The following is a 24,546-nucleotide window of genomic DNA, read 5'->3' as shown; positions in this document are numbered from 1 at the left end:
GTAAGTTTATTCATTTTAATATCTTCAAGATCAACATCAGAGCAGCAAATGGTTCCATGGATGACTGTAAAAATGTTTTTGGAGAGCCAGAGTTTGTTTTCTCTGCCAAGTAAATACTGTTTCTGCCAAATATTTTGCTGCTTTAAGCGGTTCTTTGAGTGACTTTGCCATTATCTTTACAAACTTAGGGCAAATGGCCATGGGGTGGATGGGGACCAAGTCAGAGTGTCTATAAAGGAAGCTGTGTGAAAAGGTTTTGCCTGGAACTATAATTCAGCATAAATGAATCTATCAGATGAATCTATCAGAAGCCTGACCATATATTGCATAAGAAATATTTTTCTCAGCATGACCCTGCTTCAGAAAAGTCTTTGTGAAATACGAGAATTAGCAAGTATGCCTTCTTAAAATAAGATATTTCATGATATGATATGATATGATATGATATGATACAATACTGAGAGATACAACATAAATGCTAGAAGATAGAGGTATCAAATCTGAGGACCCGCGCAATGCTAGGTAGAGATAGCAAACATCTCAGTGGATCCTGACAAGCTGGGACGAAGGGAAGAAACCAACAAGATGAATTTTAACTGGGACAAATGTAAAATCCTACATAGGAAAAACCCAAGGGGCAGTAGAGGAGGCACTGGGTATATTTAGTCTGGAGAAAACTGTGATGAGGCATGACAACTGTCTTCAAATATGAGAAGTACTGTCATGTAGAAGACAGGGCAAAATTCTTCAGAGTTGTTCCAGAAGACATGACAAGAAACAATGAGTTTAAATTACAAGGAAATAGATTTTGGTCTGACATCAAGAAATGTTCCTAACTATAAGAGCTGTTCAACAATGGAACAAACTGCCCATGAGGTGGTAGACTCCTTCACTGAAGGTTTCTTAAACTCCAGCAGATGACCATCTGTCAAGGATGCTGTAGTAGTGGACTCCTGCACTAGGCCTAGGGCTGGAGTGGACTGTCTCTAAGGCCCCTTTTAGCCCATACATTCTATGAATTCTAAATGGAACAGGTCATATTTACATCAGAATGGGGAGAAAATGTTTGTTTCTTTAACTTTGGGAACAATGTATTCAATTTCGTACTTCCCTTTAAATTTAGAAAAAGATAAAATCTTGCTCAATCCATCTCTAATGAACAATATACCAACTTCTTCACATATACATCTTTTTTTTTCTTTTTTTTTCAAGTTCTAAAATCCACTAATTGGTTTTTTCCTCTATGGTTACTTTTTTGTTTCATTAAATATGGCTATTAAAGAGAAGCTATTTTGAAGAGACTGTTCCATTCTTCTTTTTGAACAACAGTTGGAATAAAATATGGGCTTAATACATTCTAAACATTATCTTTTTAACTACTTGTACAGGTTAAATATATCCAGATTTCTTTAAAATTCCTAGCAGCTGGAAGTTCAAAGCAAAGTGCATACTTCAATAAACATTTGACATCTGTTTTTTAAATAGCTTACTTTGTAATGGTATTGGCAATGGTCAGGTATGACTATCTAAATCAAATGGATAATTACACCCATCAAAAAGTTTGGCAATATCTAAAGCACAGTAGACACTTGATCCCTTCTGGAGCATGCATAACTTCCATCAGCGTTATCACTGGTCCACCTTGTACAGAAGTGCCATTTATGGCAAGCTATACTTCTACCAAAGCCACAGTCATTTTGGAAAACATGCACAGCATCAGACAGAGACTCCAGTTCATATAAACTGGACTCTTTATGCATGGAGGGCCCAGCCTGAACAAGGGCACTACCTGCTTCTGAAAGGTGGTAGTGATGTCTGTTGTATGTGGACTGCCCATCTTTTGCTTACAGAAGCAATTTACATAGTACAAATAGAGATAATATTTCTGCCATGATTTAGAAATTTACTCAGGTAAAATTAACCCACAGATTTACATAAGCAGAGTTGTAGTTTAAGTGCCGACAACTTCTAATTCAGTGACACAAGCTTTTTTTTTTTTGTGCCATATTGGGTATTCTAAGAAAAATGAACTTGTATTTTCCCATGCTTACAGATTGGCATATCCCTCGGGGGCCCTTACTCATTTTGACTGTTCTAGTATTAGAATGAGAGCAGGACTTCTTTTCCACTACTTATGCTGGGAGGAGGGGGTGGATTTTGAATTATCTTTCTTAACATATACAGTATTCTAGCTGAATGTGGTTTTGCATAATTTACAACTATTTGGGAAAAATTATGAGCCTTTCTTCCAAGTTTCTTGGATCATCTTAATTTCATCAATTCAGGGACTGACATTGTCAGCCATAGTGATTTCTTGATGGTGTCTTCCTTTTGTGAAGTTTCTAATACCACATTTTATACACCAAGGTATCACTACTACTGATACAATTTTCCTTATCCTTTTTAGAGTGTGCTTTCATAAGTGCGTTCTACCAACATACTAATCCTTCCATTTAAGGTCAAAGGCTTCAATATTAGCATAAAATGCTTATTCTTAATGCCTGTATTCAAATATCCATAGCATGTTCATTTGACTTCTTTGAATGGCTATATTCTGCTATGTGCATAGACCTATTTTTACCTCCCCAGGTTTCAGCATCAAAGAGATTTTCAGCCTCATTCCTGTGTAATTATTCTTCCCATGCTGCTCACTCCCCAGCTTCTGTTGATTTCTACAGGACATCTGAAATGGCTGTTGTCAAGTTAAGCAACTTTACAAGGACTCTGCTAAGCGCAGTCTGCTTTTTAGAAGAAGTGCTATAGCTGAAGCCCAGTTACAAGGATCTGCTGCAATCGTTGGTTTGAGTGCTTTTGGATGTAAAGCCTGGGAACAGAAGAATGTGCTGGATATAAACAGAGAACTAAAATGAACAAGTAAAGCTCCATGGACTCTGCAGCAATCCCAGGAAAACATAACTGCTATTAACCTTACCCTTGGAACAAGAACACACAAATGAACCTCCAGCAATATCTTTTCTTCTTGTTGAACAAGATTGATTGAAAAACAAATGGGTGCAAATAAAGCATGAAATTAGATTAAAGCCTCTCAGTTGGGGCTGCCAGAATTGAAATCATGAATTGGATAGGCTTTTATAGATGCTAAGGCACTATGAACAAGGGTGTGCCTATGGCTCTTCCTGGTGCCCACATCCTTATAGTTTAGGATCACTTATGAAAATGTACTGTTAAGAACAGATGGCTAGCAGTTTCAAGGGTCCTTAATTTTAACTACCCTGAACAAAGCAGACTTGCAGATAACTTCCAGCTTCCCAAATTTAAAAAGTGAACAGCAAAACTGCTGAATAGAACTTTTCTTTCAGTCTAATCATACAACAGAATATAATCCATGCCTTCCATTTATGAAAAGATAAATAATAACAAGACTGAAATGTCTGGTTAAAGGTAAGGTGAATCTTTTACAGACATTCTAAACAATAGAATCAACAATGACAGCTTGTCATCATCTGAGAGCTCTATAATTGATCAAGTGTCATCCTATTTGAACATTTTAAATCTATCCAGTATCCCTTTGATAGGCCAATTGTATAAGCTAATGTGGTGCAAAGGAGCAGCAAAGGCTTTGCCTAGCCCATCTAGACAAATATCTAGCCAAAGTGGCACATGAAGTATTGGGAGCCTTGGTGGATGTTTCCATCTCTTCAGGGACAACAATCCTTTTACCGTAAAATTCTTGCCTGCCTTTCCACAGGTGAAAAGGTATCACTGGCTGAATATATTCTGGAGAAGTTGGGATGGTATAAGTGATGTAATAGAATTAAGTGAATATTTATTTGTGTCAATGTAGCAGACAGAAGGATGAGTCAGGACCAGGTTACCTATAGAAAATATGATAAATGCCTTTTGCACTAAGGCAGTACACCTTTATGAAAAGATCCCTGGCTTTATTCAGATTCTATCATGCTTCTAATTGAGAGGAGGAGAAACGAAGATGAGCCAGACCAGTCCCAGCCATAAGTACTTCAGGAATTTGGGCTGGCCTCAGTAGCTTGCCAAAATGTCTGGGTGACAGATCCACACTTTTAAATCACTGATGTGTGCTAGGACTCGATTATCATAGATGTGTTTTCCCCTCAGACATATCCCACTTGTCATGCACTGACTGTGTATTTGGAGTGGGCTATTGTTGATAATGTACACACATCTGGGAAATGTATTTAGCGCCTTGTAAATAACAACTGAATGCAGAATGTAGAGGTTGTGTGTAAGTTGTGTGGCAGGATTGCAATCATATGCATTTTTACTCAGGAATGAGATCTCACAATGTATTTAGGATCACAGTGAAAAGATTTCAAAAGCTTTGTTAAATAAATCATCTTCCAAGCTACTCCTGTAAACTGATGCATTTTTACTCAGAATTAAGTCACTAATTTGGATTTCAATATATCTGTGGATGTTTCTTTCAGGCTTGAGGCATAGAATGCATGTGGGGCTGGGGGGAAGGGCAGGGAGAAGAGCAAAAGCAAATTTGAACATTTTATGCCATGTACCATTCCTCTCCAGAATATCCTCTTTTTAGAAAATGCAAATATAATAACTCTACCTGGGGAACAATACAAAAGCAGAGAGGTTTAGCACCCTGCTCATGGCCAACAAATACATTTGTGAAGCGTACCATATTTTTTGTGTTAAGAGAACTTTGTTGGTTGATTTGTTTGTGGTGGGTGGGTGGGTGCATGTTTGTTTTTTATTGACTATAAGGTGGAAGGATCTCTTTGGATCTCTGGCACATGATATATCAATTGATTGTGCTTCTAATTTCTTTTTTTTTTAAATTAATGTAGATGTTTTGCTTTTCTCTGGCTTTAATTTTTTTTGCAGGAATGAGATCTCACAATGTATTTAGGATCACAGTGAAAAGATTTCAAAAGCTTTGTTAAATAAATCATCTTCCAAGCTACTCCATCTTCCTAGCCACCCAGAGTCACAATAGCAAGATGCTAGCAGGAATGAGTTTTATTACTAACTGCATAAGAGAATACTGCACAAACATACATTAAAAAGTAGTTGCACTAAGGTTCCAAAACACATCAAAGCACAGTGTTAAGCCCATGAATGATTCCATCTCCTGCTAAATTCATTCATATTATGCTGCATTTTCAAGGCATTCAGAACATCTTCCAAATACAGCAGGACTAGGATGAGGGCCAGGCAGCCCTACTCTCAAGCTTAGATCTTGGAATGGTAATCATAATTCCTAATTATATTTCAAAATGTTATCTAGAAACACAATTAGTTTAATGCATGATTCCTTCAGCCAACATGAATCTGTTCAGTGTATACAATATATTAGAAAAGTATTAAAAATATATCATGTTGCTTCACTAAGGGCTAGAACATATAGTAAAACCAAAATACAGTATATCCATATGAAGAAAGGGCTTAAGTGAGCGAACTGAAAGCTGAATCCATCCAGAAGATTTTCACTGAACATTTCATTTAAAAAGCAGGCCAGTTTACCTCACAACTATCATTTTGACTTACAGTTAGACTGACCGAAGTAAATTACCTTATTTTGTTAAAGTTCTGCCTGTTAACATTTTGCCTAGCTTCTTAGAAAGTACCAGAGTGAAATAATTATACAATTTGAAAACTATTATTTATTTTCAACTAGAGGAGAAAAGAGGGGATATCTACAATCAAGTTCTCTCATTTTACAAAATGAAATGATATATATACAAAATGAAATGATTTATTTCAGCATCAAATGTGATCTCACTTCGCCTCAACATATGCCAAAACAATTTGGTGTTAGAATAATAATATGGAATAGAAGGAGAGAGGCATATGAAATTGCACAATCCACTTAAAATTCAAATTAAAAAGTAATTTGCACAGGGGTGTTGGGGAGGAGAATGGAATTCAGTTGTCAAGGGCACCCACACCTTCTTCCTTGCCTTCCAGCTTCTGGCAAGATGTCCTATTGTAGTAAAGTAGCTATGTCAATGCACAAAATGAAAGTAGAAAGAAAAGACTCAAACCCAAAGACTGAGGTGCAAAAACCTTTGCTTTGTATCTGACAGCAAGCCAGAACCCCTGATGGGTGCCTTCTAACCTTTAGCATGACCTTTAGCTTCCTTCTTTGTAAAGAAGTCCCATTGTGAAACATCCTTGCTGAAAGCAAGGAGATGATGTCAGCTTACTGAACAGAATTTTGGACAGTAATAGGAGAAACAATAAATAAAAAGTTGCTGAGATGCTTTGTAATTCTCTCTATTGCAGCCTGAGTATTATTTGAAACCCTAGCATGGTTTATTGTTTCATGAAAATGGGGGCTGAAAAGTAGTTTGTAACCATTCAATCAATCTTTATATTATTCAGCCATAGCCAATGACAAACAATGACAAAAAAGGTTATAATTAGTGATGATAAATAATCCATTGACAGGAACATCTCTTGGTCAACTAGCATATGTCTTTGCTAGTGACTTAAAAATGATTGCAGCTCTTTTAAGTATTTTAAAATCCTGAGTGGTCTGTGTAAAACATGGATCCATTAGAACATTTCTAAGGTAAATTAGGAAGAAACATTTCTTGAATGTCTGAGGTGGACAGCTGAATGAATAATGAGACAAAACTTCCATTTGATCTAACCTCTGTAGGCAGAATCACAAATGGTTTTGGCAAATTTGTCCTCCAAAATTGCTGATGGAATTAGCTGAAATCTGCAAAGTGTAATCCAGTGAAGTTCTGCAGAGATTTGTCTTGAGGGCAGTATTATTCAAACGTTTTATTATTATTATTATTATTATTATTATTATTATTATTATTATTTGCTTATTTCATGATGGGCTGCTTAAGATGATATGAAATTTGGGAGGTCTGGCCAGCATTCAGGATGACGGACTTAGATTGCAATCTAATCTAGGCAGGTTAAAATATTACACTGACAGGAACAAGATAGGAGGGTGACAAAGATTATGCAGGGATTTGAGGACACGCCATGTGAGGAAAGGCTGAAAGAATTTGGGATGAGAACACATTCAGTTCCATAAAAGAATACCACAGAGAAAACGTCAGGTGTGATTTTTCATTGCCATATAAACTAAGATAATTAATAACAAGTACAATTACAATTACATAGCTTTTGTTTAAATATTAAGAAAAAAATCCTGATGGTAAGAGCTGTACAACAGTAGGACAGTCTACCTATAAAGATTGTGGGTTCTCCATCTCTGGAGATTTTTAAAAAGAGGCTGGACCCAAAGATTGTTTAATTGGTTTTCCTGCACACTGCAAAGAGTTCATCTAGATAATCCTTTGGGTCCCTTTCAACTCCACAGTTCTATGATTCTGTAGCCTACTGCAGTATTGTCATTTGCAGAAAAATATAAAATCATTGATCATATCTACAGGGTATCTCTCCTTTAAAAAACTGTAACTAATGTTATGGATGAACTTTTTCAAGCAGATTCCACTATCCCTTGGAAAGGAGGAGAAAAATAATCTACTTCTGTCCTAATTTTTTTTTCAAGCTAACTATTCTGATTGCCTTTGCTAACATTAGGATTGCCTACCAGAATTATTTATTTATTATCCTGCTGTCCCTTTAAGACTGGACAATCAAGGAGGATATCAATCACCAAAGACTTATAAAATAAAACAGAACTAGTCTTTTTATCTTGAATTCTGAAACTAAATTTATTCTTTGCTTTTAACCTTTTTAAATTAAGTCCAGGTAAAAAAATACATTTCTCCCAGGCTATATTTTTTACAAACTTGAATATCCAAGTGAAGTAAGTGGGACTTTTACCAAAAAACAAGCATAAGAATGAAGCTCATTTACAGACTGATTTCACATTATTTGAACTACAAAATTAGGAAATAGAGTCCAAATTCAATCAATCTCTAGAGGCAAAACAAAAATGTTCCCTACAATTTGTTCTCTGGCCTGTTGTCCTGTCCAGCTCTGATCAGTGAATGCATTTGCGTAATTGCATTGTATCACAGCTGTTGCAAATGAAGCATTGTGATAGACAAGATAAAATAGACCATATCGCACAATATTCTACTCCTAACTTTGTGGGAAATGTTAGGAATATGATAAGACGTACAGGAAACCCTAACTCCACAACACTGAAAAGAATTCCAGTTAATATTTCCACCGATTGCCCAGAGTATGCACACTGGCTTTTTAAACAATGATAACTTTATATCCAGGAAAGAATGTATGAGCAGAAAGACTGGCACTAAAAAAAAAGAGTATGCATAAAAAACGGTACAAGAGAAGATTCACGAGTATCATAAGGAGGAAACTCATGCTGGATTTCATAACATGGTTCATGCACCATATTGTTCACTTAGAACAATAATTTGACATCACTGAAGTTATTTAATTGAAATAGGAATTAATGAGACAAGCTTTGTTGACTAAGGCCCCCATGCAAAAGCAGGTAGGGCTTGCAACAAGGCGTAAAGGACTGGGAGAAACTAGGGCAGAATTTTGGGTATTTTGTTAGCATTATTTCTTATAATATGTAGATTATTTTTGGCATTGTTTCATAGTGTTTGGACACTTCAACAACAAAAAAGTGATGTAGGTGACAAGCCACATGATCAGAATTCAGCAGCAAATGAGGAGTGGCTCCCAGTGCTATGCAAAATTATCAAGAGAGTTATGAATTGCCTACCCTTTACTAAAGAAGCATCTAATCCCACAGTTCAGTCTCCTGTTTAAGCCAAAACCATTATGCTCCTATCCACAATGCTGCCAAAATGACAAAATATGCATCATTATATCACCGCACAAGCTCTGCACCAAATACTTGCACCATGACATTACTCACAAATATATAAGTGGCAGAATTTGTGTCACAACGTGACAATGCACATTTGTCTCCTACTCCCTTAGATCCCCCTACAGATGCTCATGTCAGCAATCCTTCATACCGTAGGTATACCTAGAACAGGATAGAAACTTGTGGTTGTCCAGATGTTGCTGAACTACAACTCCCAGCATTCTTTGCTGTTGCCTAAGCTTCTGGGAGATGTAGTGCAGAAGATTCCACACCTCTAACCTAGACAAACCGGAACACAATGTTCCACAGGCAATAAAATATATGGATTTCTGAAAGATACTTGCATTGCAAGTAGATCTGCTTATTTTTGTGAATTATGTAAATAAAAATGTATACGCACATACATAGACAAAAACACATCCTACAATATTTGCCTATTCTGAACTGAAATATGAACACTCTGAAAATCCCCTCTTCTCTGCAGAGTAATAAGTTTTAAAACAGCTCCCATATACATAAAAGGGTATGTTATAACATCTATTTTCAGAGGATAGGGAAACCTTTTTTAGGAGAACTGACAGTTTGGGGAAGGAGAGAATTAAGTTTTTTTCCTTCCCAGCAGCAATCATTTCCTTGAAAACATCATCCCTTTATGACATAAGACATTAAAAAAAGCCCTTCTATTATCACCTGTGCAGATTATTTATGTTTAGGTTTTGTTTGAAATGACTGATATGATGGAACCAGTCTATTTAGAGCCTTCATAATGGGAAAAGTTCTTTTATCTCCAGAACATTTCCACTTTCCTGGCCCAGGGAGACTAAGTTTGAGGTGTAAGTTGATGATGGTAAAGGAAGATCCTAGTGAGATGGATGAGAAGCCTCCACAGACAATAATCAGCCCATTGGCTTCTGGTTCCAGTCCTTGATGTACTGCATTTCCTGTTACCAAAGGTTGGCACACTATAGGTAATATGCATATTTACAAAAGCTATGCTACTCTTCAGCAAAGGATCGTTACCTTGTCATGGTGCTGGAGCTTGAGCACCTCAATGATGCCATGAGCTAAACCGTGAAGGGCCACCCAAGACGGGAAGGTCATGACAGAGAGGTCAGACTAAATGTGATCCCTGGGGAAGGTAATGGCAACCCACCCCAGTATTCTTGCCGTGAAAACTAAATGGATCAGTACAACAAGAGATATGTCGGTATTCCATTGGAAGATGAGACCCCCAGGTCGGAAGATGAGACCCCCAGGTCGGACGATGGTCAAAATGCTACTGGGGAAGAACAGAGGATGAGTTCAACTAGCCCCAGATGTGATGATGCAGCTAGCTCAAAGCCAAAAGGACGGCTAGCAGCCGACGGTGCTGGTGGTGAACGGCGAATCCAATGTTCTAAGGATCAACACACCATTGGAACCTGGAATGTAAGATCTATGAGCCAGGGCAAATTGGATGTGGTTATTGGTGAGATGTCAAGATTAAAGATAGACATTTTGGGCGTCAGTGAACTGAAATGGACTGGAATGGGCCACTTCACATCAGATGACCACCAGATCTACTACTGTGGACAAGAGGACCACAGAAGAAATGGAGTAGCCTTCATAATTAATAGTAAAGTGGCTAAAGCAGAGCTTGGATACAATCCAAAAAACGACAGAATGATCTCAATTCGAATTCAGGGCAAGCCATCTAACATCACAGTGATCCAAATATACGCCCCAACCACAGATGCTGAAGAAGCTGAAGTAGAGCAGTTCTATGAAGATCTGCAGCACCTACTGGACAACACGCCTAAAAGAGATGTTATTTTCATCACAGGAGACTGGAATGCTAAGGTGGGCAGTCAAATGATACTGGGAATTACAGGTAACTATGGCCTGGGAGAACAAAACGAAGCAGGACATAGGTTGATAGAATTTTGCCAAGACAACTCACTCTGCATAACAAACACTCTCTTCCAACAACCTAAGAGATGGCTTTATACACAGACTTCACCAGATGGACAACACCGAAATCAGATTGACTACATCCTTTGCAGCCAAATGTGGCGGACATCTATACAGTCGGTAAAAACAAGACCTGGAGCTGACTGTAGTTCAGATCACGAACTTCTTCTTGCACAATTTAGGATCAGACTAAAGAGCTTAGGGAAGACCCACAGATCAGCTAGATATGAGCTCACTAATATTCCTAAGGAATATGCAGTGGAGGTGAAGAATAGATTTAAGGGACTAGATTTAGTACATAGGGTCCCGGAAGAACTATGGACAGAAGTCCGCAACATTGTTCAGGAGGCGGCAACAAAATACATCCCAAAGAAAGAGAAAACCAAGAAGGCAAAATGGCTGTCTGCTGAGACACTAGAAGTAGCCCAAGAAAGAAGGAAAGCACAAGGCAACAGTGATAGGGAGAGATATGCCCAATTAAATGCAAAATTCCAGAGGTTAGCCAGAAGAGATAAGGAATTATTTTTAAACAAGCAATGCGCAGAAGTGGAAGAAGACAATAGAACAGGAAGGACAAGAGACCTCTTCCAGAAAATTAGAAACATTGGAGGTAAATTCCAGGCAAAAATGGGTATGATCAAAAACAAAGACGGCAAGGACCTAACAGAAGAAGAAGAGATCAAGAAAAGGTGGCAAGAATATACAGAAGACCTGTATAGGAAGGATAACAATATCAGGGATAGCTTTGACGGTGTGGTCAGTGAGCTAGAGCCAGACATCCTGAAGAGTGAGGTTGAATGGACCTTAAGAAGCTTTGCTAATAACAAGGCAGCAGGAGATGACGGCATCCCAGCTGAACTGTTCAAAATCTTGCGAGATGATGCTGTCAAGGTAATGCATGCTATATGCCAGCAAATTTGGAAAACACAGGAATGGCCATCAGATTGGAAAAAATCAACTTATATCCCCATACCAAAAAAGGGAAACACTAAAGAATGTTCAAACTATCGAACAGTGGCACTCATTTCACATGCCAGTAAGGTAATGCTCAAGATCCTGTAAGGTAGACTTCAGCAATTCATGGAGCGAGAATTGCCAGATGTACAAGCTGGGTTTAGAAAAGGCAGAGGAACTAGGGACCAAATTGCCAATATCCACTGGATAATGGAAAAAGCCAGGGAGTTTCAGAAAAACATCTATTTTTGTTTTATTGACTATTCTAAAGCCTTTGACTGTGTGGACCATAACAAATTGTGGCAAGTTCTTAGTGGTATGGGGATACCAAGTCATCTTGTATGCCTCCTGAAGAATCTGTATAACGACCAAGTAGCAACAGTAAGAACAGACCACAGAACAACGGACTGGTTTAAGATTGGGAAAGGAGTACGGCAGGGCTGTATACTCTCACCCTACCTATTCAACTTGTACGCAGAACACATCATGCGACATGCTGGGCTTGAGGAATCCAAGGCTGGAGTTTAAATCGCTGGAAGAAACATTAACAATCTCAGATATGCAGCTGATACCATTTTGATGGCTGAAAGTGAAGAGGAACTGAGGAGCCTTATGCTGAAGGTGAAAGAAGAAAGTGCAAAAGCTGGCTTGCAGCTAAACCTCAAAAAAACCAAGATTATGGCAACCAGCTTGATTGATAACTGGCAAATAGAGGGAGAAAATGTAGAAGCAGTGAAAGACTTTCTAAGCCAAAGATTACTGCAGATGCTGACTGCAGTCAGTCAGGAAATCAGAAGATGCTTAATCCTTGGGAGAAGAGCAATGACAAATCTTGATAAAATAGTTAAGAGCAGAGACATCACACTGACAACAAAGGTCTGCATAGTTAAAGCAATGGTGTTCCCCGTAGTAACCTATGGCTGTGAGAGCTGGACCATAAGGAAGGCTGAGAGAAGGAAGATCGATGCTTTTGAACTGTGGTTTGGAGGAAAATTCTGAGAGTGCCTTGGAATGCAAGAAGATCAAACGAGTCCATACTCCAGGAAATAAAGCCAGACTGCTCACTTGAAGGAATGATATTAAAAGCAAAACTGAAATACTTTGGCCACATAATGAGAAGACAGGACACCCTGGAGAAGATGCTGATGCTGGGGAGAGTGGAAGGCAAAAGGAAGAGGGGCCGACCAAGGGCAAGGTGGATGGATGATATTCTAGAGGTGACGGACTCGTCCCTGGGGGAGCTGGGGGTGTTGACGACTGACAGGAAGCTCTGGCGTGGGCTGGTCCATGAAGTCACAAAGAGTCGGAAGCGACTAAACGAATAAACAACAACAACATGCTACTGCTACTCAAACATCTCAAACCTTGATAATACACACATATATCCTACACGTCACATAGAAAGAAAAGAAACCGAAACCAATACTGAGCCTTCCTTGTTAACTTCCTACGTCTCAGCAGATTGTCAGAATAACCTTGTGTGAACCATGCACCTGCACTGACTTTGCTTAAAAATCACTTCTCTTTCCCTGACAGCTTTATAACATCCTTATAACAAAAACCAGGTTACTGGATAAGCCTTTCTAGATAAACGTGGTGCTTTAAACTGATTAGACTGGTTCTTGAGAGCCATGTAAAAGACAGCTTGCCATGTTTTAATTGGTTGATGCTTTTTCAAATCAGGCTATAGACAGCGGTGTATCATCCCTGGCCAGAGATCTACATACTGTAGGAAATGAGAAATAGGCATTACATATTTACCACATTCTTTAGTAACATCTGCTGTCAAGAGGGCAGATACTTTTAGCAAACAGCTGAACAGCCTAGACATACTTAGAGACCACACACTTCTGGTTAAGCACAGTTAATGATGATGATGGTGATGGTGATGATGTTAGTCGTAAAATAACAACAATAATAGTATACCTGCAGGCTTTTCTGTGCTGCTGGCCACAGTGGTAGGAGGAACAACAGGAATCTCTGTAGGCAAAAAGAAAAAGTGGACAGAAAAAAGAACAAACAAATACAGAAATATATTATTTTTTTCTAGCTAAGGAATATTGGGCAATTTTATACATAAGATAGGTGACTGCAAAAATCATCATTTCATAGAAGTGACAGGGTGATTGAACCACACTGTGGTGAAGAAGCTAATCCATAACTGCGTATACGGACATTTGTTCAGCTTTGTTCCATAATTTTCCATCACCATCCACACGAAATTACATTCAGGATAGGCTGCCACCTAGCTATCATAGCAAACAGTAGCAACACCTTTGTTAATCTTGATATACATCCATGAATACAGGCAATTGAAAGGAACACCCACATTTCCAGGAATCATATCATTTTCTAGGAATTTGTAAAAAAAAATTCTAATTATGAATTTGAGGCCCATTCATTGCATGCAATTTAGAGGTTCCATTACTGGAATATTTTTTCCCCCTTTACTTTATAGCAGTTCTGAGAATAGTCTAAATTGATAGAGAAGTGGCATTTCAGGGACTAATTGTACCCTTTCATACCTTTTCCCCAAATAAAATCAGTAGTACTTAAAATAGCTGTCTTTCTGAAGGAAAAAAAAAAGACTTTTATCTATCTTTCCATCAGGAAAGTTAGTATCAGCTGGGTGAGATCTAAAAACCTGAGGCATTCCAACATGAAAGGAGTGATTGGGTTCATGTCTGCTGGCTATAATTTTAACTTCTAGGTGCTGATTATCTTTCATGTAGAGAAATCACGTACATCCAAGATGTATTCTGCTTTTTGGTGGAATACAGAGTTCATAGACAAACTGTATGCATCTGCAGCTTGTACTTTGAATGATATATATTGAAAGAACAATAAATGGGTTAAGGATGGCGCTGGAATCCTACCCTCCACCTTTCCCCAAATGCCTCATATCTCATTTTAGAGTGAATAAAACTATGAGTAGAACTATGCTGTTTGTACAGCCTTTGGACTGAATTGAACTAAAATTAGATTTGTATTTAAAGACATGTTTAATTGATATGGAGTGACTATAACAATGAACTGCTCCATCTAGAGAGTTCGCTATGGTAATCTTTTGCAGCTAAAAACAACAAATCCCAAAGGGAAAAATAGCAGTTTCAAAATCTTATTCTAGTCCTTCCAGTAACAGAGAGTTTCTTACTCTCTGGAGCCTTTGGTCAGGGAATTTTATTTTAATTAATCCAGCTCTCAGATTCACAAATAACATTATGACAACGTGTGTTAGTGATTGTCTGTCCCTCATTACACTGTAAGCGCTTGAAGATACTTTCAGCAAAGTATGTCTGATGGCGGCGATAGTGAATTTAATCAATGGTATTCAAGGAGCGCAAGACAAAATATGGTTCCTCCATTCAGGCAGTAGCCATGTCTGCTTAAGGTAAAGGTAAAGGTTTCCCTTGACATTAAGTCCAGTCGTGTCCGACTCTAGGGGGCGGTGCTCATCTCCGTTTCAAAGCCGAAGAGCCGGCGTTTGTCCGTAGACACTTCCATGGTCATGTGGCCGGCATGACTAAACAGAACGCCGTTACCTGCCCGCCGAAGCGGTACCTATTAATCTACTCACATTTTGCATGTTTTCGAACTGCTAGGCTGGCAGGAGCTGGGACTAGCAATGGGAGCTCACCCCATCATGCGGATTTGAACTGCCAACCTTCCAATCAGCAAGCTCAGCAGGAAAACAGTGGTATTACATACCTTCATCTAAACAATAATACCAGAGTATATTTGGGGATACATATTTCAGGTTATTAGAAATGCATCTTAAGTGTTTATTTTGGGTCTCCAGCAAAGACTTGTTTCTTTCAACCATGATCTCTTTTTTCTGCGTCAAAGACAAGGAAACAAGGTACTGGCATGATATAAATGTTTTCTGCTCTACGGAATTCTGTGGAATTTCTCCGAGTTGCTAAAAATGTACTTTGGCTTTTTATAACAATATTTCTTAAAAACCATGTCCGAGTGCAACATTGTTAAGAACTACACCACAATAAATCTGATTATAGTAACAGCAGTTGCAGGAAAAAAAGTTAGCAAGGATTGCCAAGGCTTTCATTATTCTACTGCAATCAGTACATATGCAACACAATTAGTAAGTACCAGTTTTGTTTCTTAAGGGTTTTTTACATTCCTATAATCATCTGGCCATTGGAGCTTCCTCACTCATTCATGGCAACAACCAACATTTACCTAAATTAAAAAAAACAAAAACCAATTCCCAAGGTTTGGCCACAATATCCACTAGCAGTAGTGCGATCATCATCATCTGGATGAAGCCATAATTATAAAGGGATAAGAATATGCCGCTAAAAAAGCCTGGATCCATGTAAGTGGATATAATTAAGTCCTAGACCACTAAATTTATATGTAACTCTGGAAGCTAAGGAGGTCCATGTAGGTTCTCCTCGCATTTTATGCTCCTATCAGCCATCTCTAGGTGAAGTAAATTGGGCTCAGAGACAGTGAGTGCTCCAAAGCCATTCAGTGACCTGGGAAAAAGTGACCCAGCCCTCTGGGAACAGATTCTCACTGGTAGGGAACGACAGACACTCTAAAGCAGAAAGCAGCATCTTCACTTAGGTGCAGAGGGGAGCATAACTGGATTTTCCTTTGCAGGTTTTATGCCCTGTAGCCTGTGGCACATGAACAGAGGCCTTGGGGATCAGTGAGTTCTCTAAACTGAAGGAGGATATCCCCAGAGGACTTCACAGCTACATCCGTGAATGCATATATCTTGAAATTACAGCCACCTCATAGAACACCTCTGCTGTTAAGATAGATCTGGAAGCAACATCATTTGTTTACTAAAGTCATTATGTAAGCAAGTTAGGATAGATTCATTATTGATATATGTGTCAGCCATGAGATAGGAGGTTTTGCAGAATTAGAACTGTAGGCTACTACCATTGCTGTTTTACTAAATACGCATTAAGTTGAGAGACCGATCTGAAATATCCTAGTGTAAAAGGAAAAAAAAAACAGTTTAAAAAGGAGACCGCTTTCTAAGTTGCACTAGCTTTATCGGACTATATAAGACTAGGTTTTTAGGTTTCACAATTTGCTCCAATGTTTTGGTTTTGATATTAGTTCTTAACAATGATGGAAGTCGGGCAGTTTAATATTTTTATCTTCATCTTACCTGAGGCGTAAGTAACAACAGTAGCAGTTTACAGCTAGTGGCAAGAACAAAAGTACTAAACTTATTCTGCCATTCAGAGTATCACATCTTAACCTTCAAACCTTTTATATAAGTGGTCACTAGTTTCTACTCAGATCACATAACTAGCATATATATAACCTCACCCTACATTTAAATACACAGAGAATGAAAAAGATCACAATGCAGGTATTGCACACATATATTATACCTTTAATGAGTCTACATTACAGGACATCCAGTACATCCAGTGTGATTTCCAAATTCATATAGGTCCTTTTTTTGCTGCTGGGTTTTGCTCTCCCCTGTGTGTTGCCTCAGAGATCTCACTGAAAAATCGCAGTTTTACTGGTTTCACAGTATATATCAATAACATCCATGAATATTGTAATGTATAAATAGCCAAACACTGTCTAAATAAATCTGAGTCTACCCAGTTAGGTGTTAGTAAACAAGCCAGACTCAGGATTAATTACGTTATGGTATAGATGTCAAAAAGAGCATCCACCTACTTATGCAGGGGGCAATGGGAGATCTGCTTTGCTGGTAGCCTTTGGCACATCGGTTACAAGTGATGCCCGTCACACCATCTTTGCAGGGACATTGCCCTGTGGTTTGATTACAGGTTTTTCCAGCTGCACCCACGGGATGGCAATCACATGCTGTGGGGGGAACATACAACAAAAGGATCAGAGAAGGGATTGGAGAAGAAGGAAGGATTTTCCAAAAAGAACAAGTGTTATCAAAAAGCAGGATGGCTTTCCCAGAGTTATGGACATTAGGTGAGAAGAGATAGTGCTGTAGGTTTTAACCTTTGGGTGTACCTGATTTCTCATCCAGTATTAGTGCTTTAGAAATCTACCTTTGCAAGAAAATCTGAAAGAAAAATGATGTCTGACCAGTGCTCCCCTTTGCATTACCCCAAACAACCTTTTATGAGATTATTAATAAAATAGCCCACGGAAGGCATATATTTTTACTCCTGGGTGTATGTGTCTAATGTGTGTTAACGTAAGTGTTTGAACTCACACACACTTCCACACCATTCAGTGTTTGCATCTCTATTTCACATCCTATGTTTCTATTATTTGTAACAAAAAGTCTTTTCTTCAATCTTACTGAAACTAATAGAACAGGAAGAGGAATAATCATACCTTAAACAAGATACGAACAAAAAATGCCCCTCTCTATTTTTTTTCCAGCTGTCTCTGGAGCCTGCAAACTGTGCATGCAATAATTCTGAGTAGTAGCTATTACGTCTATATCTGTCCACTCAGAAAAGACATCTGAATTTATGTCAGTACATAATATGTACCAGGAAGTTGGTGGGATGCAGGCAACTGTATGTTGGCTTGCAAGTACCCCTTAGATTTGAAACCCCAAACTGCATAAAATAGTATGAGTACAACTGGACTTTGGTTGTACTTGTGGCATAATGGCCAAAATAAGCCACACTGACCTCACCATTAGCAGGAAATGCTCTACGTGGCAGAGATATGAGTAAGGCTGGCAACCAAGTCTATATGAAAGATATTACTACTTGGATATGTTGTGTGTCTATAATAACAGAAAGGGGAAGGATGCAACAGATTTGAATGAAAGTGGTCTGATCTTGTGGAGTTGATGAATACATGCAGAGAAGTAACAATTTAAGTTTCATGAATGAATGAAAGGGCTAAAATGTCAAAACGTTTGAGTTAGTGTAACTTGAGTTCTTGTGGGTAAGAAAGAAAATAGGATTTGATAGATTGGTGATAGCTGTATGTTACATTCCAGTAAATGGTGATTATGGAAGAACCAGAGATGAGCTTTGGGAAAAATAGTGCAACATTCAGAATGATATGATCCAGGAGAAAAAAAAGATATTCTGTTAGGTCTTATGAATAGAAGGTAAGAGTGAAATCAGAGAGTACAGAATATCAATGATTTATCTGCAAATATATTTGTTTTCCATCAACAATCTTAGAACATGTTGGGATATGCTTTTTTCAAAGACAGACTAGTTAATTCAGTTCACCAAAAATGCATTTTTAAAAAATGTCTCTGTCACGATTGCCTTCAACCATCAATCTTACCCAATGTACAAATATGCACTGAAAGACAGAAAAACCAAGTCCTCTGTCAAGCTAGATACATATCTAGAATATGGTTAAAGAATGGAAGATGATGAACAGAGTAGGTTTGCTTGCCCAATATGACCTATTTTTGTTATAAAAGAAACTACATCTTTGTAAGAGATAGCACTCAACCAATTTGTAATCAAAAAATGATTCCATAATGTGCCATATTTTCTGAGATGTCATTGCCTGCAGAGATACATAATTGGCTCTGAAACAACCCAATATACTGTATTACACAAGTGAACATATTAGATTCATAGGCATTCAAACTTAAAGACACTTTTTCACTTCAGAAAATGCGCTGGTGGAGCAAGAACTCTCTTAAGTATTTCCTGACTATATAAAAGAAGTTCTTAGTCAGAGACAGGAGTGGGAATCTGTTGGGCTAGAGACTGTCTGCCAGAACTGAAGTTCCAGAATGACATCGGAAGGGTTAAAGGTCTAAAGCAAAAGCAACCGGTTGATCTTTTCTTGGACACAGAATTATACTAGATGTAATTTGGATGGAACATGAGAAACCATTGCCTTATGTGGAGATTTCAGCCTTTTGCAAATCGGGTGGATTTTTGGCATCAGTCTGATTTTACTCTAACATCTTGCAGACTTTGTGTTCACTGAATTAATATTCAAGGAAGAGCTAAATTTGAGCCTTCTGCTGCAGAAGTTCATGGGTGATTCCTTTCCCTTTTCTTTCATGGGTTCATGTGGAAATCGGGATTCCCTTCCTCCAAGCAATAGTTCAGCAAATGGACTGAGGATACAGGCTGACAAAAGAGGGGGCTGTGGGAAAGGTAAGTGTGTGTCTGTACTATATATACAGAGAATCAAAGTGTCTGATGGAAAGCAAGGAAAGCTTTACATTGACAAAGGTTGCAGCTTCCTTGTGGTTTTAAGAGGCTTTGTAAGGCTGCTGGTTAAAACACACCCAGTGGCAGAAATTACTGAAATGCACTACTGACTTAATGACCTGAAATAGAACATTTTCTCTAATATCATTTAAACTGTATCTGTATTATTAACTTTGAAATTATTTCGATTCAGCTGGAAAGGCATTACTTCCAGATCATGAAGTCACTATGACATTGGTTCTAAGCTCAAATTTGACTATCTGAATTGATCTTTTGAAAGTGCATTTCAGAAATCCTCTTTGTTGCCATGGTGATACAATAAACGTTTATTTCTTTTGTCAGTATAGCTTATTAATTTTATTATTAGTTAAATATTACATTTGAGTTTTATTTTATGATATTGTTACCATTTGAATCCCCCACTGTCCTAAAAAATGAAACTGAACACAGCAGAATATATCTACCAAAGAACATCCCCAGAAAAGGAGGAAGAAAACAAGGCCTATAACAAAAGAGCTTAAAAAGAAATGGTAAAAGGGAATGATGATAGCAATTTCCTTCCACAAAATGAAACAGAATTATTTTAGATTGCTCCAGAGTGCATAACTAAAATCAGTGAAGGAGGGGGAGGCAAGGAGCAGATTTCATTTAGACATTGGGAGAAAACATGGTTTGGCTGAGAGCTGTTCAGCTATATAACAGGCAGTCTTGGGATGTGGTGGTCTTCCTCTTCATGTATACAGTTAAGCAAAGGCTAAACAGCCATCTCTGTCAGGGACACTATGGATCTTGCATCCCAGATCCTACCCTGAGCAGCAGTTGTATAATTATTCCCAAAGTTCCTTCAAACTATATGACATTAGATGCAAATTACTGAGCAATCAAAACACTGGTTGAGGGCCTGGTATGATTTCGTTTCACAAAGGGGATTTCAGATCTCTGTACATTTGGCACAGGATGAGCAAGCTGAGCAATGATCCATCGCTGAAGCTTAACTTTTGGCAGAGAATCTTTGGAGCTAAAATTTATGAGCAAGATTGGCCTTCCAAATTTAAAGTTTATCCAGCTTACTGCCTTTCCATATGTTGAATTCCACTGCTCCTCGCTTGGTTTACATTGGCAAATGGAACATGAGTGCATTCATGGTTCATATCATTCATCATTTTTTCATCAAAGCCTGGAAGTCTTTTCCCAGTGTACAGTACAGTTTTACACCAACACTACTAAACCTGGGAGAAGCTCTCTTTCAATAGGATTACATTAGTATCAGTAGCCTGGCAAATATCAGAGTTGAAATTAATCAAAGGGGCTTAAAGAACCAGTTCCACATATTGGGCATAGTAGGACAGATGCTAGTTAAGGAAGCTCCACATTCAGAAAGGGAGTGGAGAAAGCACACAAGGAAATAAAAGCAAATCACCATTTTGTTTAAAAAGAAATAGAAGGGGGCATTTCTCTTGTTTTATAACCTGTTTTGGGAGCACAAAGAGAAAGGTAAGTGAAAATCATATTAGTCTGATTTCTAAGAGACACATCCCAATCTTCAGTCAAGCATACATTTTAAAAAAATAAACCAATTCTTCCTCAATAATAATAATAATAATAATAATAATAATAATATAGGATGTGTCACAGTGCAGTTGATGTATGCATCCATGTAAACCTGCTACCTAGAGGGCATCCAATCCTTCAACAGAACAAGATGATACTTGAAGCGGCAGCTCTTCAGTTTAACATTAGCTACACCAGTGTTTCTCATCCTTGGCAACTTGAAGATGTGTGGACTTCAATGCCCAGAATTCCCCAACCAGACATGCAGAGCAGACCACAGGAATCTCCCAGAACAGGAACCAGTCACCATCACAGTAGCAGACATCCAAAACTGGGTCAAGAATATGAAGAGCTGGACAGCACTTGGCCTGGACATGATCCACACCTACTGGCTAAAGAAACTAAGAGGAGTGCATGAACGCCTAGCAGCACAGATGAACCAGTTGCTAGCAGCAGGCTCCCACCCAGACTGGCTAACACAAGGAAGGACAGTGCTGATCATGAAAGACCCCCACATGGGAACAGCACCGTCTAACTACCAGCCAATAACCTGCCTCTCCACAATGTGGAAAGCCCTATCAGGCCTCATAGCCACCAAGCTACAGGACCATATGGGCCAGCCCAGAAGAGGATTGGGAACAACACCAGAGGCTCAAAACACCAGCTGCTCATAGTTAGAGCAGTCACCCAACACTCAAAGGTCTAGACAGACCAACCTGAGCACAGCCTGGATTGACTACAGGAAAGCCTACAACTCAATGCCACACACATGGATCTGTGAATACCTGCCATTATACAAAGTCAACAGCACACTAAGGACCTGTGAGACTAGGCTGAAGCTGCCATAACCTAAAGATGAAGCAGGCACATAAGCAGAGAGGACAAAAGCCAGGAAACTTGTCTAAAAGATCCCTTCAGGGAGGTAGATAAGAAGGAAGCAAGTTGTTAAGGAAACAAAGGAAAAATGCCACCTGAACCAGACAAAGGAAGTTGGGCCTGAGCACATGGAAAACCCCAATCTCATCAACAGTTATCAGACTTGTAAATTAACAAGGCAAGAGTAGCTGCCAGTCTTATGAATCAACAAAGCAAGGACTTTTGGGGATAAAAGGGGTCCCAAAGCCTGCCCGCTCCTTGAGTCATCTTTGGATCCAGACTTGGCAGCTTCCATCCCTCTAGCTAGTGCCTGGCAGCCTAATTGGGAAGGACAAGGTAAGTGTGGATAAGTGTGTGTGTGTGTGTGTGTGTGTGTGAGAAAGAGCAAATGTACCTTGCAACCAGTAGTTTTGCTGTTACTTTAAATTACAAAGAACCTGTTGTGCCTCAGTGTTCAGTTGGAAGTGATTTGTTATTTCCTGGCTGTTGACCAGGGCTGTGTGACTTGTCTGCTCAAGCCACACCTATCTGGAAAACCCAGGTAGAAAGCAAGAGGTGCTAAGAAGATCCATGTGCCTCAACAGGCTGTGAGTGTGTGAGTGAGTGACCCGTTGGGGGAGATGGGTGGTGATATAAATTTAAATAATAAATAATAAATAAATAAGCCAAACCTGGGAGTGTGTGTGTAACTTCCTCAAGAACTCAATAGGACTTTGGAAGACAACACTGGAAATCAACTCAAGACAGCTTGCACAAGTGGCCATCAAGTGCACATATACCAAGGTGATGTACTGTCCCTGCTGCTCTTCTGCATAGGCTTGAACCCCCTCATCCAGATAATCACAAGGACTGGTTACAAATACAAGTTCTAGGGTGGAACTACCATCAGCCACGTCCTCTACATGGATGACATCAAGCTGTATGCTAAGAGTGAACGAGACATCGACTCACTGATCCACATGACATGGATCTACAGTGAGGACATTGGGATGCCATTTGGACTAGAGAAGTGTGGCCATATGGTAGTAAAGAGAGGGAGGGTAGTTAAGACTGATGGGGTGGAACTACCAGCAGGCCATATAGCAGACATACAGACCAGCTACAAGTACCTTGGTATCCCACAGTCACATGAGAACCACAATGAGGAGGCAAGGAAGACAGCAACATCCAAGTACCCCCAAAAGATAAGACAGGTCCTGAAAAGCCAACTCAATGGGAAGAACATCAACATGTATGCCCTGCCAGTCATCAGATACCTTGCCAGTATAGTGAGCTGGTCAAAGGAGGACATGGAGGCTGCTGATGTGAAGACTCAGAAGCTCCTCACAAAGTATGGAGGTTTCCACCCCAGGTCGAACACCCAGAGACTGTACCTCAGTTGGAAAGAGGGTGGGCAGGGCCTGGTGAATATCAAAGCCAGTGTCCTGAATTAAACTCAGAGCGTCCAGGGGTACATCAGTAAGATGGCACCCAAGGATGAGCTGCTGAGAGAATGCCTGAGGCAGCAGCAGACGTGGGAGGAAGATCAAGCAGAAGAAGTGCCATGGCAAGACAAGACCCTACATGGGATGTACCCATCGACAGATAGCTGAAGTGGCTGACCTTGGGAAATCCTACCAGTGGCTGGAAAGGGCTGGACTAAATGATAGAATGAGGCATTGATCATAGCAACACAAGAACAAGCATTAAGCACCAGATCCATAGAAGCAGGGGTCTACCACACTAGAGAGGACCCGAGGTGCAGACTGTGCAGAGGCCTCAGAGATAGTCCAACACAAAGTGGCAGAGTGTAAGATGCAAGCAGGAAGAGCAGACACTGAATGGCACGACCAAGTAGCTGGCATTGTGTACAGGAACATCTGCATGGTGTATGGGCTAGACCCTCCCAAGTCCAGATGGGAGATTCCACAGAAGGTTGTGGAGAATGACAGGGCTAAGATCCTGTGGGACTTCCAGATCCAGACAGACAGGCAGGTACTGGCCAATCAACCAGACATTGTAGTAGTAGACAAGGACCAGAAGGCAGCAGTGGTGATAGATGTATTGGTGCCAAGTGACAGCAACATCAGGAAGAAGGACTATGAGAAGCTGGAGAAATACCAGGCCTGAAAGAGGAACTAGAGAGGATGTGGAAAGTAAAGGCCAAAGTGGTTCCAGTGCTGGCAGAAGCACTCAGGGCTGTGACTCGTTAAGCTGGGAGAGATCCCAGAAACAACATCAGAGCTCTCTGTTCAGAAGAGTACAATGCTAGGAACAGCTAAAATATTGCACAGAACCCTCAAACTCCTAGGCCTCTGGTAGAGGATCCAAGGTTGAGGAAGACAC

General features: G+C 39.4%; 1 protein-coding gene across 1 annotated transcript in view; it reads right to left on the bottom strand.

The window, feature by feature from the left end:
* Positions 1–24,546, bottom strand: part of NTN1 (netrin 1) — a 155,683-nt gene that overhangs the window by 38,846 nt on the left and 92,291 nt on the right. Inside the window, exons 3-4 of the mRNA XM_063292596.1 lie at positions 17,339–17,488; positions 13,586–13,639 (exon numbers count right to left, since the gene is read on the bottom strand). Coding sequence (XP_063148666.1) covers positions 13,586–13,639; positions 17,339–17,488 — 204 coding nt within the window. The remainder of the gene's footprint in view (positions 1–13,585; positions 13,640–17,338; positions 17,489–24,546) is intronic.

This window comes from Candoia aspera, chromosome 2, assembly GCF_035149785.1.
Source record: "Candoia aspera isolate rCanAsp1 chromosome 2, rCanAsp1.hap2, whole genome shotgun sequence".
Taxonomy (NCBI): domain Eukaryota; kingdom Metazoa; phylum Chordata; class Lepidosauria; order Squamata; family Boidae; genus Candoia; species Candoia aspera.
Note: the sequence above shows the minus strand (reverse complement) of the source record. Positions and strands in the feature narration are given on the sequence as shown.